This window comes from Ambystoma mexicanum, chromosome 7q, assembly GCF_040938575.1.
Source record: "Ambystoma mexicanum isolate Mex_15411 chromosome 7q, UKY_AmexF1_1, whole genome shotgun sequence".
In the NCBI taxonomy this organism is placed as follows: domain Eukaryota; kingdom Metazoa; phylum Chordata; class Amphibia; order Caudata; family Ambystomatidae; genus Ambystoma; species Ambystoma mexicanum.
Window position 1 is genome coordinate 495,771,891 of NC_090941.1, and position 15,856 is coordinate 495,787,746.

The 15,856-nt window shown below is 48.4% G+C and overlaps 1 protein-coding gene across 6 annotated transcripts in view; it reads right to left on the minus strand.

Moving 5' to 3' along the window:
- Positions 1–15,856, minus strand: part of CDADC1 (cytidine and dCMP deaminase domain containing 1) — a 671,523-nt gene that overhangs the window by 291,446 nt on the left and 364,221 nt on the right. For all 6 annotated transcript variants that reach the window (XM_069639921.1, XM_069639925.1, XM_069639924.1 and 3 more), the window contains one exon: positions 14,857–14,906. In XM_069639921.1, the coding sequence (XP_069496022.1) occupies positions 14,857–14,906 (50 nt within the window). The remainder of the gene's footprint in view (positions 1–14,856; positions 14,907–15,856) is intronic.

The following is a 15,856-nucleotide window of genomic DNA, read 5'->3' on the forward strand; positions in this document are numbered from 1 at the left end:
ATCTCTAATACTGTCGGGGCGTTTACGTGTGGCTCCCTCAGTATAGTAGCACATCATCGGCTTATAGGGATATTATGTTGTGTGTGCTGCCAATCTTTATACCCGCGTCAAAGTACTGTTTTCTTAAGTAGATGGCTATCGGTTCCAGCCCTAGTATGTATAACATGAGGGATAGTGGACAGCCTTGTCTGGTACCTCTCTGTATCTCCCACACCCCGGACACCGTATTCCCGGTCTTCACTCAGGCCCGGGGGTTGTTGTAAATCACTTTGACCCATCTCACAAATCCCTCTCCAAAACCAAAGTCCCTCAGCACCTCCACTAACCACTCCCAATATATAGAGTCAAACGCTTTGATTGCATCTAACGACAATACTGCCAGTCTTTCCTCACTTCCCGCTGTCTGTGCTATTATGTGCTTTAGCCTGCGTAGGTTGGCCGTGTTATTGCCGCCTGGCACAAATCCATTTTGATCTTCGTGTATTAGTGATCCCACCACTCTTGCTAGCCGTTTGGCCAGTATGGAGGTCAATATTTTACTGTCGTAGTTCAGCATCGCCAGTGGGCGATATGAGTTGCAGGCTTCTGGAGGTTTGTTTGGCTTAGGTATCAGGACAATCAGTGTTTCTCTCATAGTTTCCGGCAGGGTCCCCGCCTCATACGCCTCCATGAAGACCTCGTGGAGCACAGGCGCCAGGGTTGGCTCATATGCTTTGTAAAACTCTGGCGGAAGTCCGTCGCTGCCCAGGGTCTTACATGTGGCTAAGGATCTAATGGCCTCCGTTACGTCTTCTACAGTAATGCTTTCGTCTAGGGACTCTCTCTGTTCGCTGCTTAGTTTGGGTAGGCCTATTTCTTCTAGTGTTTGTCCAATGTCGGCTATCGGTACTTTGTTGTCGTGGGCATAGAGCTTGAAGTAGAATGTGGCAAATGCATGGTTTACTGATTGTTGTGTCATGTGTGTTGTGCCGTTGTCTTATTTTCTGGGGCAGGTGTTTCGGGTGTTCTCGCTTACACAACCAGGCTAATAGGCGACTTGGTTTGTCTGCTTCTGTGTGCTCTTGCTGTGCGCCTGGCATAATCAAATTTGGAGAGCTTTTCCCAGGCTTCTTGGCATTGCGTTCTGATCTTTCAGCTTTGGCTCATCTGCCACGTTGGGTTGGGCATTCGACTCTAGTTGCTTTATTTCCTCTTCCTTGGCCTCTAGTTCGAGCTTTAGTTGTCTCCGTACCCCCCCAGCTCCCGCTATCACCTCTCCCCTTGTCACTACTTTCAACGTTTCCCATAGAGTGGCCATTTTGCTTACGCTGTCCTTGTTTATTTGCACAAACTCCTCTAGTTTGTCCGCAAGCTCTTCCTTAAATGCTGGGTCTGTGAGTGTCATGGCTGGCATACGCCACAGTGGTATAGGGGGTCTGGGTCACTTAGTTGTCCACTGCATGGTGAGGGGGGAGTGGTCTGATATTGTTCTGCCTAAGTATTGCGCGTTCTCTACCTGTGTCATTTGGTTTCTGTCAATAAACAGGTAGTCGATCCTGGTGTGTAAGTTGTAGTGGGAGTAGCCTCGGTCTGTGGGGTGTAGTACCCTCCATGCGTCTACTAGGTCCAATTGTTCTAACATTGCGTTTAATGCCTGTGTGGATGTGTTGGCCCTCTGCTGCGTTGAATCCGATCTATCCAGGGCTGTGTTTTTGACGCAATTGAAGTCCCCACCCCACATGAAAAGGCCTTCCCTGTGATGTGTCATTTTAGCGCATATTTGTTGAAGGTGTGCAGGTATGCCATGGTTAGGGAAATAAGAATTCACTACGCATACCTTAGTTTTTTCGACCATTGTCACCTTAATATCCCAGCAGTTGGAATGGGGTGTCAGGGTTCACCCACGTGAATACTCCTCTTGCATACTTAGAGTAGGACGATCCTTGTCCTTGACCGCCCCATCGTTCTTTCAGTCAGATTGTGTCTTCTACCGTTAGGTGTGTTTCCTGGAGTAGGGCGATCGAGATCTTTTTCCGTTGGAAGTAGGATTTGATTCGGTTTCGTCTCATGTAAGATCTCATACCCCTCACATTCCAGGTCATTATTCTGAGCTGCATGGCCATGGTCCTGTCTTGGTTTCTCCTCTCTCCCCACTCCTTCCATTCCTGCTGAGTTCAGCCTGTTATTCGAGGGTGCTTCCTCCATATCTTGGTCAGGTATCTCCCTGTTTCCATTAGCATGGGCTCTATTGGCCCCTTTCCCACCTATTGTTTGCGGCAAGCAGACAGTGTGACAACAAGAACAAGTAACATAAACGGAACTGGTGCACCTAGCAGCTGCATTAGAAGTGTAGCGCTCAGGTGCTCTTGTGCTTTCTGTTCCCATTTAGGGTTTTGGGCGCGAGTTGTTTCGTGTTGGTAACAGGCCAGCACTGGTAGGTTCGTGGGTTGGGGCTCTGCGCTTGGAGGGGGGGAAGTCAAGCTCGTCTTGTGGCCATTTGGCGTACTCTCAGTGCTTCAGTGCTCTTGTCGTTCGTTTGTGCTGAACCTCATTGTTACGCTCACCTGGTTCCCACGGGGGCGTCGACCGGAACTGGGCCGCTGTTATTTCCACCAGCGTGATGTGTAGCGCCGAGATGACTGACTGGACTGGCCCGCTCAGCCTAGTTTGTCTGGCTCGCAAGAATATTCTTCTGCAAAGGAGAAGAGGAATTAACCACCCATGGAATTGAGTGTCAACCCACCTTCCCCACTCCCGTTATCTTCCCACTGATCACTCTTGATGTCCCCTCCTTAGTCTCACCTGATGGTTAGGAAGGATGAGCTCTCCATCCTGCGTCGACCGCAGGGGCGCGTTGATGACCAGTTACTTCACTGGCGTAGAGGAATTGGTGAGTTCCAGTATTGACTCTAAAGTCCAATTGTTCATAAGAGTTCAAATGTCTGCTCTTCACTCTGTCCGATTCCTTGCAAGTTGTCGATTAATCCACTCGAAGATTTCCAAATGGCACTCGGTAAGATTCAGGTAAGTCTATTGTGTTTTTCCCCTTAGGGGCCGGGGTACGGCGATGAAGCAGAGTTGACTGTGCCGACCCGAGATGAGGTGAGACCCCCATGGTAAATCAGGTAAGTTTTGTGGGGGGTAACTGGTATTGTCCTTGCTTTCTCCCCTTAGGGGCCGGGGTACGGCGATGAAGCAGAGTTGACTGCGCCGACCCGAAATGAGGTGAGTACCTACCGTGGTAAATCAGGTAAGTCCTTGGGGTAGCTTGTATGGCCTTAGAGAGTCCCCTTGCTCACCTTGCTGTCTTTGTCTCCTTAGGTGTCGGAGGGCGGCCGCGAGATGGAGAGAGCGTGATGGAATGCTGAAGTACCACCAAGCAGGTGAGTTCAGCGCGGCGCCGTAGGAATGCGAAGCGATGCTTCAAAGACTTCTGTCTTTCAGTTCCGTGGCGAAATGGATCAGGATTCAGGTAAGGATTAAAGTTAAAACTCCTGTTCTAACCTTTATCCTTTTTGTCTTCTTGTTTCAGGAGTCCCAGGACTGAAGCGGGCGTGGCTGAAGACTGGAGCTGCTGAAAACACGGTGAGCGTTACGCTGCAGCCAGCAGAATAACGCGAAGCACGTGTGGCTGTCCCGGCGTGGTTTAAATAGCCTTGGAAGAAGATCCAGGTAAGTATTCTTCCACAGCCCCACCCAAGTAACAAAATAGTCCCTTCAGTAAAATAGTCCCTCCTAAGCCTCATTTGGCTTGAGTCTTCATGCAGCATGGTCTGCCTCAGGTAAGTTATCAATAATGAGCCTGGCGCCCATGGCGCCAGGACTTTACCCAAACAGCCCCTAACTGGGGCTTTTGGGCATGCTCCAAGTGGCATGATGCCTGCTTCCGGGTCTGCTGGGCCTGGTCTGGTCTTCCGGGGGCAGGCATCATGACAGCACTCCCCCTCAAGGCCCCTCCTAAAGTCGTTCTCCCCCTTGGCTGTGGTTTGTCTGGAAATTCCCGATGGAACCTCTTCACTAGATGAGGTGCATGCACGTGGTCACTAGGTTCCCAAGACCTTTCCTGTGGACCATAACCTTTCCAGTCAATTAGGTAAAAGAGTTTTGATCTCACTCTTTTTGAGTCCAAAATATTCTTGACTTCGAACTCGGGCTCCCCGTCTATGAGGATAGGTTCAGGTGGAGTGGTTAGCCTTGTTCCTGGTTGCACTGGCTTCAAAAGAGACACGTGGAAAACGGGATGGATTTGCATATGAGCAGGTAGGTCCAACTTGACGGCCACTGGGTTAATAATTGCCTTGACAGAAAAAGGTCCCAAATACCTGGGGTTAAAGGTCCGAGTCCCCTTGAGTGGTAAGTGCTTAGTGGCTAACCATACTTGGTCCCCTATTTGGTATTGAGGAGCTTCACTTCTGTGCTGATCCGCATCCTTTTTGTATTTTTCCTTAGCCTTTTGCAAATGGATGGTTGCTTCTTTAAAGGCTTGTGTAATAACAGCGTGGAGATGGTCCACTGCGGGCATCTCTAAATGCTGGGGTGAGTCCAAATCCGAGGTTCGAGGATGGTGCCCATAATTGGTAAAAAAAGGACTTTGTCCAGTTCCTGAGTGTACGGAATTATTGTACGCATACTCTGCGATCCACAGAATGTCTTTCCAATTCCCCTCAGACTGATGTAGCATACAACGGCGGTACTGTTCAAGAGTCTGGTTGGTCCTCTCTGTTTGACCGTCGGTCTGATGGTGGTGACTGGTCGAAAGCCTAACATCAATTTGTGCCAGTTGGCAGCATTTCCTCCAAAAATGTGAAATGAATTGACTGCCCCGATCTGAAATTAACACTGAAGGAAAGCCATGCAGGCGGACAACATTTTCAAGGAATTCCTTGGCCAGGATTGAAGCTGAAGGTATCCCTTTTAAAGGAATGAAGTGGGCCATTTTAGAAAAAAGATCTACAATAACTAGAATGGTATTGTAACCTTGGTACGGGGGTAAATCCGTGATGAAGTCTAATGACAAGGTATGCCAAGGGGTAGGTGGTATATCTAATGGTTGCAATAATCCAGCAGGTTTTTTCTTTTGCCCTTTATTTTCTGCGCAAATGCCACAAGACATGACAAATGACTTGACATCCTTTCGCCAGGTAGGCCACCAAAATTGCTTCCTAATTTTAGCTTCGGTTTTTGCAATACCCGGATGCCCTTCTATTAAGGTGTCATGGTAATGGGAAATGACAAGTTCCTGTAGTTCCTTTTGCGGTAAAAATAGCCGGCCTTGGTAATAAGGTAAACCATCGATGACAGAGTACTTTGGACCTTTCTTTGCCGAGTCCTGTAGGGCAACGGAATCAAAGAGTTGGTGGATCTTGTTTTGAATGTTCTCCAGTGTCTGTATGAAAGTCAGGCCAAGGATTCTCTGTTCTGGAATTATGGGTACGGGTTCTAAAGTTATTTCTGCTTCTCCCATTCCAATCCGGGACAAGGCGTCTGCTTTACCATTCTTACAACCTGGTCGATAGGTTATTACAAAATCAAACTCGGCGAAGAACAATGCCCAACGGAGTTGGCGCGAAGATTGGGCTTTGGCTGTCTTTAGGTATTGTAAGTTGCGGTGATCGGTGATGACCGTGATGGTATGTCTGGCACCCAGTAGATAGTGCAGCCAAGCCTTGAAGGCGGACTTGATGGCCAGCAGCTCCTTGTCGGTTATGGCATAGTTTAATTCAGGGGCTGAAAATTTTCTTGACCAAAACGCCACTGGGTGAAGCTGGTTAGTTTCGGGATCCTTTTGGGAAAGGACTGCTCCCATGGCTGAACTGGATGCATCTGTTTCCACTATGTAGGGAAGCTCGGGGCACGGGTGTCTTAATATGGGAGCAGATGTGAATTTAGCTTTTAACTCTTGGAAGGCGTTCTCGGCTTCCTCTGTCCACACAAAGCGTTTGTTTTTTCGCAATAGTGTTGTGATGGGATGTACAATGTGCGAGAAGTCCGGGATAAACCTGCGGTAGAAATTGGCAAAGCCAAGCATGCTTTGAACTCCTTTGATTGAACTTAACGAAGGCCAATTAAGAATGGCATCCACTTTTCGTGTATCCATCCGGATTCCTCTCGGGGTCAGAATAAATCCAAGGAATTCCACTTCTGTAGTGTGGAAGATGCATTTTTCCAGTTTAGCATATAATTTATACTGGCGTAACTTCTCTAGGACTGCTCGGACGTGTTTTACATGCTCAGATTCTGATAAAGAGTATACTAAGATGTCGTCGATGTAAACGACCACACAAACGTCGATAAACTCTCGGAGGACATCGTTCATGAAGAACTGGAAGGCTGCTGGTGCATTGCATAGTCCGAAGGGCATCACCTGGGACTCAAATAGTCCGTAGTTGGTGCGAAAAGCAGTCTTCCATTCGTCACCCTCTTTGACACGTACCAGATGATATGCCCCCCGAAGGTCTAGTTTCGTGTATATACAAGTGTCCTTCACCTGGTCTAGTAGTTCTGGGATCAAAGGCAGTGGGTATCGATTCTTGATGGTTATCTGATTCAGTGCGTGGTAGTCTATACATGTTCTAAGGTCGCCTTCCTTTTTCGGTACGAAGAACAAAGCTGAAGATGCAGGGGATTTGGACGGGCGAATGAAGCCATTAGCAAGGTACTGGTCTAGGTACTGGCGCAAATGAAGATTTTCGGGTTCCGTAAGGGCATAGATTCTGCTGAAAGGTGGTTGTGCTCCAGGTACAAGATCTATTTTACAATCATACGATCTATGAGGTGGTAAGGTGTTTGCCTGTTCCTTTTGGAAGACATCCTGAAAGTCTTGGTATTCAACAGGCAATTGCATGGCTACTGGAATTACTGGGGCCAGGACTGAGTTTTGAGTTTTCCTTGGGTAGCAGGTGTGAGCACATTCTGGGAAGGTTAGTCTCTTCTCTCGCCAATCAATACAGGGATTATGTTTTTCCAACCAAGGTATCCCCAGTATCAGCTGAAACTGTGGGGCCTTGATTAAGTCAAACATAATAGCCTCTCGATGCCCATCTTGACTCAGCAATGTCATCTCTGCAGTGGAATGAGTTACGGGTCCAGAGGCTATTTCCGTTCCATCTACAGTGGTGACAACATCGGCCGTGGTCTTGCGGGTGAGAGATAGATTCATCCTGGTAGCCAATTCCCAGTCCAAGTAATTTCCTATGGCTCCACTGTCTACGTACGCCTTTACCGCGTGCATGCGTGATGGCTGCTCTGGATCTACAAGGACCATGGGTATGGTGAAATGCGAGGTCAGAGTGTCCTTCTTTAAGCTCGGCAAGCGGACCTCTACGCTTGCCGGGCGTGGTCGTTTCCCGAGTCAGATTTCACATGGTTTTCGTCTGCTGCTCCTATAACTTTCTTGGGTGGTTTTACAGGGCAGTTCCGAAGAAAATGACCAGCAGTTCCGCAATATAAACATAATTGCAGTTGCCATCTTCTATCTCTCTCCTTTTGGGTTAGGGGTCCTTTAACCCCGCCAATTTGCATTGGTTCTGAGACATCTACTCCCTTGGAGCTTACGTGGGTTTTAACCAACACCCTGTTCTCAAACTTGGTTCGGTCAGCCTTCCTGGTTTGAAGTCTGTGATCGAGCTGGACCACTAGATCTATATATTCAGCACAGTCTTGAGGCGGGTTCACGATTTGGGCCAAAACATCTTTGAGTTCTCCTCGAAGTCCTCGATGAATAATGTGATTCGTTTGGCTTCAGGCCATTCGGTTTCCACTACTAATCTATTGAAAGTTGCAATGTAAGATAAAAGATCCTCGTTACCTTGACGTATGGATAAAAGTTCGTTGTCCAAAGCCTGTCCTCGGGAGTGTCGGGCGAATAGTCTTTCCATGCTTGTTCGAAAACCCTGGAAATCTCGAAGAATCGGGTCATCCTGGTTAACTAGTGGAATGGACCAATCCGCCACACTGCCGCTGAGATATGACAGTACAAAGGCTACCTTGGCCTGATCGTTTGGGAAAGCTCCAGGTCTACATAAAAAGTGCAAGCGGCATTGATTCATGAATGTTGCAAACCCTTTTGGGTCTCCGGCAAAGTGTTCAGGCGGAGCCAAAGGAACGGCTCCAGGTAAATTTATCTGCACCGGGTTACTCGATGGTACAGGAGCTGGACTTGCCCCAAGTCCTGGTAGAGGTGTTTGTCCAGCCTGGCTCTGTAATAGTTGTCTGGCCAACTCATCAGTTCGTTCTTTTGACACTATCAGTTCCCTCCTGAGGGCATTGGTTTCTTGGCGGGCGGAATGCACTTCGGCCCTTAATTCCCCTAATAATTGGGCCAACTGATCAGTTTCCAAGGTCTCCATGACGCCCAGGTGGGTATTTGTGGGTAGGCTTCACGTTCTGTTACGCTCACCTGGTTCCCACGGGGGCATCGACCGGAACTTGGCCGCTGTTATTTCCACCAGCGTGACGTATAGCGCCGAGATGACTGACTGGACTGGTCCGCTCAGCCTACTTTGTCTGGCTCGCAAGAATATTCTTCTGCAAAGGAGAAGAGGAATTAACCACCCGTGGAATTGAGTGTCAACCCACCTTCCCCACTCCCGTTGTCTTCCCACTGATCACTCTTGATGTCCCCTCCTTAGTCTCACCTGATGGTTTGGAAGGATGAGCTCTCCATCTTGCGTCGACCGCAGGGGCGCGTTGATGACCAGTTACTTCACTGGCGTAGAGGAATTGGTGAGTTCCAGTATTGACTCTAAAGTCCAATTGTTCATAAGAGTTCAAATGTCTGCTCTTCACTCTGTCCGATTCCTTGCAAGTTGCCGATTAATCCACTCGAAGATTTCCAAATGGCACTCGGTAAGATTCAGGTAAGTCTATTGTGTTTTTCCCCTTAGGGGCCGGGGTACGGCGATGAAGCACAGTTGACTGTGCCGACCCGAGATGAGGTGAGACCCCCGTGGTAAATCAGGTAAGTTTTGTGGGGGGTAACTGGTATTGTCCTTGCTTTCTCCCCTTACGGGCCGTGGTACGGCAATGAAGCAGAGTTGACTGCGCCGACCCGAAATGAGGTGAGTACCTCCCGTGGTAAATCAGGTAAGTCCTTGGGGGTAGCTTGTATGGCCTTAGAGAGTCCCCTTGCTCACCTTGCTGTCTTTGTCTCCTTAGGTGTCGGAGGGCGGCCGCGAGATGGAGAGAGCGTGATGGAATGCTGAAGTACCGCCAAGCAGGTGAGTTCAGCGCGGCGCCGTAGGAATGCGAAGCGATGCTTCAAAGACTTCTGTCTTTCAGTTCCGTGGTGAAATGGATCAGGATTCAGGTAAGGATTAAAGTTAAAACTCCTGTTCTAACCTTTATCCTTTTTGTCTTCTTGTTTCAGGAGTCCCAGGACTGAAGCGGGCGTGGCTGAAGACTGGAGCTGCTGAAAACACGGTGAGCGTTACGCTGCAGCAAGCAGAATAACGCAAAGCACGTGTGGCTGTCCGGGCGTGGTTTAAATAGCCTTGGAAGAAGATCCAGGTAAGTATTCCTCCACAGCCCCACCCAAGTAACAAAATAGTCCCTTCAGTAAAATAGTCCCTCCTCAGCCTCATTTGGCTTGAGTCTTCATGCAGCATGGTCTGCCTCAGGTAAGTTATCAATAATGAGCCTGGCGCCCATGGCGCCAGGATTGACTATCTTTATGAGCCTGGCGCCATAGGCGCCAGGACTGTACCCAAACAGCCCCTAACTGGGGCTTTTGGGCATGCTCCAAGTGGCATGATGCCTGCTTCCGGGGCTGCTGGGCCTGGTCTGGTCTTCCGGGGGCAGGCATCATGACACTCATGCTCGTAGGTCTTTTCCTTTATTGTCCACCAGGTTGTTATGCTCCAGCCACATGTTGGCCGCCGCCAGAGTTTCCAGGAATATTGCTTGCCGTTTGTGAATCACCTTCAACCGTGATGGGTACAGTAGCATGTATTTCAGGTTGTGTTGTCTGAGCCTTGCCTTGATCGGAATGAAAGAGTTCCTCGCTTTCTGTACTGCCAGAGTGTAATCAGGATATATGGTGATTTTGGAGTGATCTCTTTCTATTATACCTCCTTCCCTGGAATATTTGAGGATGGTCTCTCGATCTTGAAAATTGAGAATCTTTGCGATTATTGGTCGTGGGTGAGAGTCCGGTGGTGGTTTCTCCTGTAGCGATCTGTGGGCCCTCTCAACCACGAAGCCCTGTGTTAGTTGGCTCGCTCCAATTTCTTGTTGTAATAGGGTCTCGACATAGCCCGTCGGGTTTGAGCCTTCGGTTCCCTCAGGCACTCCCAGTATCCTTATATTGCTTCGTCTTGCACGCCCGTCTGCGTCTTCGGACCTTGCTTCCAGTTTGGCCACCTTCTTTTCCAGTTATGATACTCTCTTTCTGAGGTCTGCAATGTTTTCTGTCTCTTCTTGAAGTGTTTTTTCTGGGTTAGTTACTCTCTCTGCCAGGTTTCTTGCATCTTGTCTCATTAACTGCATATCTGTCTTTACTTCTATTTTTGTGTCGATGAAGGTTTTTAACGCTGCTATGGCCTCTAATACTTGACTGTCCTTGTTGGTTTCTTCCAATGCTTTCTGGGGTTCGTTCGTGGGGTCCCCCTTTTGTGGTGTCTGGTGTAGTTTGATGGAAGCGAACGAGTCCATGATGGTGGCCTTCCCCTTATTTCTTGAGGATGACATTGTGTCCAGGTGCGGCGTCCACGCTGTTGCTCTGTTGTCTGCTGTGTTCTGGGGGCTCCTCTTCGCTTTTTTCAGTTACACCACTGTCTTGATGCAGAATTTGTCTGGGCTAGAAGGCAGTGTATTCCCGTGCTCTCTAGTTAGTTTATGGGTCAGTAGACTCTGACCATGGGCTTGTGTGTTCTGCAACTCGGTTTAGCGTGTGGTCGCTTTGTTCAAGGCTTGGGGGTTGGATTTTGTCCCATGTTGACTGTGGCTCGCGTTGTCCTCTCAAGGCAGTTCAGTGGCCAGGTTGGGCTGTTGTTTCTGAGTGCAGCTTTACGTTTCGTGCCCGCCTGCGGGCCGTGTGTGTCGTGTGGTACTTTGTTTTGTTCTCATGCGTGTCCGGATCACCTCCCTGGGTTGTGCTCCCCCGTGCTTCAGCCCAGGTCCCCCGGGGCAGAGTATCTGTGTGCTGTGCTTTGGTTCCCCAGCTGGGGAGCGTGCTTACTCGTGGACCGTTGTTGGCTGTTGTGCGTGGGCTGGGAGTGCCGGTTGCTGTGATGCCCTCTGAGGGCATGTACTTACCCTGCAGGGCTTTTTGGGTTGCTGTGAATGGCGTGGGTGTGTGTGCTCCTTGCTGCTAATTGTTGCTGTCCCCAGGGTACAGGCCTCACCTTGTGGTCTCCAGCGCACTCCCGTTATGCAGTGTTCCCTTCCTTTTCTCACCGCTGACTTACGCGGCCAGCCTGCGCCCACCTCCCTGCTCTTCAGCGCTTCCTTGCGTTCTGCTTCACCTCTCTGGGGGTTTTAATCATTCGGCTCCTGGTGTCCCGGGCTCACCGTCTCCCACTTTCCGCCTCTTGTCCTGGTCGGGGTGCTTCTGTTCTTCTCCTCCTTCCGTTGCGGTTTCGCTCCCGCTTCCCGACCACATTGGCTTCTGGACCTGCAGGTTCGGTGTCCATGCTGGCACTGGCGCTCGTTGGTGGTCGCACACTTTCAGCCGGCCTCCTGCTGCTGGGTGTCTCCGTTGGGGTGTCCCCAGGCTGTTTCAGCTTTCGGCTTGTGCGAGTGGAGCTTTGGGTCCCTCCTCCTCAGTTGCGGTGTCCTCGAGGAGCGCCCGCCATTTTGGATGTTGCTAGGGGATCCATTTCGAGGGAGTGCCAGCTGCTTTTGCCGATCCGATTTTCAGTTTTTTTGGTGGCACCTTAATGAGAATCGCTTCTGCTTTTGCGGGGTGCCTTTTTGGGTCGATTTTGTGTCGTCCTTATTACCGTCGCAGGATCATATCGTGGGTACTCGGCCAGAGCTCCGCGGTGTTGCTTCCTCACTCCATTGGCGCCAAGCCACGTCCGCATTGGCGCGTCTTCTTACACATTTAGCGAATGATTTCAAGCCGGAATTTCCATGTGGAGAGGGTAAAATACCGTAGCTTGGGTGCCTTGATGAGGAGCTCAAGGGAAGCACAGCCGCATAGCGTGCTGCCTAGCCACACAAGACATTCTTAATTCATACATGACATGGATCCAAGTGGAATATCTTATTCACTGGATAGGTTATGGTCTGGACGACAGATTGTGGGAATCAGCCAATAAAGCCAATGCCACTGTTTACAGCCAGATTTCATTGACTACATCCTGTCCACTAGTGCCTGCATATGAGCATGCAGGAAGGGTACTATCAGAGTCCAGGATCCTAAGCGTGCCCCCGAATCACACCATATGGAGTGCTAGTCTCCCATTCTGGAACCCCAGATTGGAGGTTCAGAGCATAAACCCTGCAAGGCCAAAGTGCTTTATCAGTAACAGCATTGCTGTTGCTCCTCAACAAGTAGTGTTACTGGTCAGAGTATTTGCCTTTCTAGCGTTCCTCACTCCAAGTTCTGGTTGTTTATCCTGCTGTTTTTCTAACGCCTTTTGTTCTGCAAACCAAAGCCCACAAAGAGTAAAAGAGCTTCGGTACCAAGAGGGCAAAAATAGACGCCACAGTAGAGATTCTATCCCTTACTAGGTAGAAGAAATACAATAAGCAGGAGATTACCAGGGACATAAGTGTTCCAGGTATGCGTGTGTTTGTTGGGCTATGCCTGGCCTGGTTCATAACTTGAAACTACACATTTGGCAATGGTTGGCAAAAAAGAGGTACCGGATGTAGTCAGTTTTCACAAAAGTTGATTACTGCAATATCAAATATAATTAAAAGAGAAAACACTGAAGAGGGTTAGCCAGGCTACCCCAAATCTATCTCCCAGCACATTGTTAGACAGATTGTCAAGGCTCTTAACAACCGACGGACTGCCAGTCCCAAAGCATGCAAACTAGCCAGGACACTGATAGAAGGGGAATGATGAAAAGCACACCATCTAATGGGCACCTCAGGAGAGGAAAGAGGCTGCCTACCTCCACAGGAATCCTGGGAAAATATTGCATCATGTTCACATGGTCTGAAAAATCATTTGATTAGAGAGGCCCCCTGCTCGTGTGGACGAGGAGTTTGTTGCCCGTCATACTAAAAGATAAAGGACCTCATTACGAGTACAGCAGCATGGGAAAATGTAGAGGTGATGCAGCAGTAACTGCATTACCGCACAGCTGTGATACAACTTTGGTGGTAAGGTGGACGATTTTCCTCCAGCAAAATGCACGAGGTAAATCCTCCACCTTACTGCCAAAAAAGTGGAAAAATCGTAATTTCAGCCAGCGATAATTCCACCGAATTCCACATGAAGTCCTATTGACTCAGCCTACAACCACTTATAATACCACTGTAAATCCGCGGGACTAAGTGGCGGTAGCAGTGATTCCGTATGGTGGTATTTCAGCAAATTTACCACCAAAATACTGTCAAACTTGTAATGAGGTCCCTAATGTTTGTAACGTAAAACCAGTAACCTTAAAATGCAAGCTGACATATGACCAACAAAAGGAATACTTTGGCAGGAAGGAAGTTGCTTGGCAATGACTCACACAATCACAAGACTTGCATGACACAAATCCCTGCTGAGTGCTATTAAGCAATTAAAATGTCAGCAGGCATGCCTTCTGGGTTAGTATAAGGTTCAGGAGGTCGGGAATCTTGGTGGAATCAGAAGATGCAGGTGCAGTGAGCAGGAGAGTGCAGTGAGGAGGTTAGAAGCAGAGAGAAGATGGCGGAGAAGTAAAACGAGGAGACAGTGAAGGAGAAGATAAAGGTTAAGAGGACTGGTGTGGTGAATACAAATGTGAGATGGGGAGGTGAAGGGAACAACTACAGGAAAGGAGGGAGTGAAGAAAAAAGAAGAGCGGAAGGGAAAGGGTCGGTAAAATTGTAAGGATGAGGTGAGAACAAATAACACGAAGGAGGTGGTGAAGAATCACAGGAGTGGAGAAGAGGTGGAGGATGGTTAAAGATATCAAAAAAGGTGTAGAAAAGAACTAAGGGACTGGAGGAGGGTATAGAAGACATTAAGGAGGTAATGCAGAAATATGCAGAAGAGAGGATGAGAAATAGTGGCGGCAACAATGAGAGTTGGAAAAGGAAGAGGAGAGGCATCAAAGAGAAAATGATGAAAGATGACAGAGGATGGAAAGGAAGAGAATAGAGATAAAGAGGAAGAGATGGCTGAGGAGGAGGAGAAGGTGCCCAATTCAGAGGGGAGGGAGCTGACAGGTAGGTTGAGGCCAAAGTGCTGGGGAAGGGTCTGTGACCAGCACTGATGGGGTCATGGACGACATTCTCTGGGCCAGCCACGATCTTGAATAAAAAACCAACTGAGTCTGGCACCTGGACAAATTCCAGATGACCCTGTGCTCCAGGGGTGGTGATGCCGATTCTGCATCTGCAGAAGAATGGCATCCTGACAACTTCTATGAAAGCCAAGCATCCAACCACAAGAGCAAGAAACAAAAGAAGTTCTGGGACAACAAAACCCCAAATCACCCGTTGGCAAAGAGCAAGGAAGGGAGGGAGGGAGGGACAAGCTATCCCACTACAGTCCTCCAGAAAGCCCGCTTTTCTTTTGTTATTTTGAATTTCCACTATGTTACTTTAATTCCACCTAATCCCATCGTTTTACTATTTTTAATGGAGAATCTTGAACTGTGAGACCTTGGCTTCGAAATTCTCTGTGCATTTCTCCACCGTGGCAGCAAAGTCCACCAATTTCCATTTGTAGCTAGCTACAAACACAAAATTAAATCTACTTAAAAACGTGCAAGGGGTATAGATACTCACTGATTTCCCTTCCGCCCAGATTACTGCTCCAACTCCAGTTTTGTGATCTTCTAAAACATAAAATACAAAACACACCAATATATTTAGGAACAGTCTTATTCATTATTAACACTTTTACTTTTAATTATGATAATATGGGCCAAAATTGGAAGGAGGGATTCTGTGCTTGAGACTAAGGGGCATTGTGTCCAAAATACACGAGCTTAAAGTCAGCAGGGATAAATCTTGGGAGGATAGCTCAGGGGCAACATGCTCGCCTTGGACGCAAGACGACACAGGTTCGATCCCCAGGTCGGCGCGTTAAAAATAACCTATCTTATCATATCAATCTGCAATACATCCAAGTACCTTACTGCAGTAAGATCTTTCGAGGAAGTGACCCAAATTAGATTCTGAACCACATGGACATTCTAAAACCTGCAATCCAGCTTGCACAACATAAAAGCTAAACCACTTCATGCAAATGTTGAAAGGATTAGGTTTTCACCATAGAAAGGGTATATTCCTGACCGAGACAGCTTGCTCTTTGTTCTCAAAGAGATGCTACATCGCATTTCACTGATGAGGAGAAATAAGGCAGAAACATGTGTCTGGGGTTGCTGCTGAGACTCTTGCTCAGAGGGAAACTACCGGACATTTTGGTACATGATTGTACATGTGGTGGAACTAGACGGATGTGCAAGGTGCATGACTACGTGTGTGTAGAATCGAGATATGAAGATTCTATTGCAGTAGATTTGGTCGAATGCAAAACCATTACATTTTTGTGACTGAATTTGGCCTAAAATATATGTGGGGGTTGAGTAAGGGTAATACATTAAAGTTACTCATAGTCCATAGTCCCCTACCTCCATCCTTGTGGGTGTCCCCCAACATGGTGATGGTACCGGAACCTTTGGCAGCAAACAATTGAGCTTCCCCTTTAAATTTAGTATATTGTGTAGGGGTGTGGCCTCGGACCTCAGAATGCCACGTCAAGCCCCCCCCCCCCTTTCCAGCG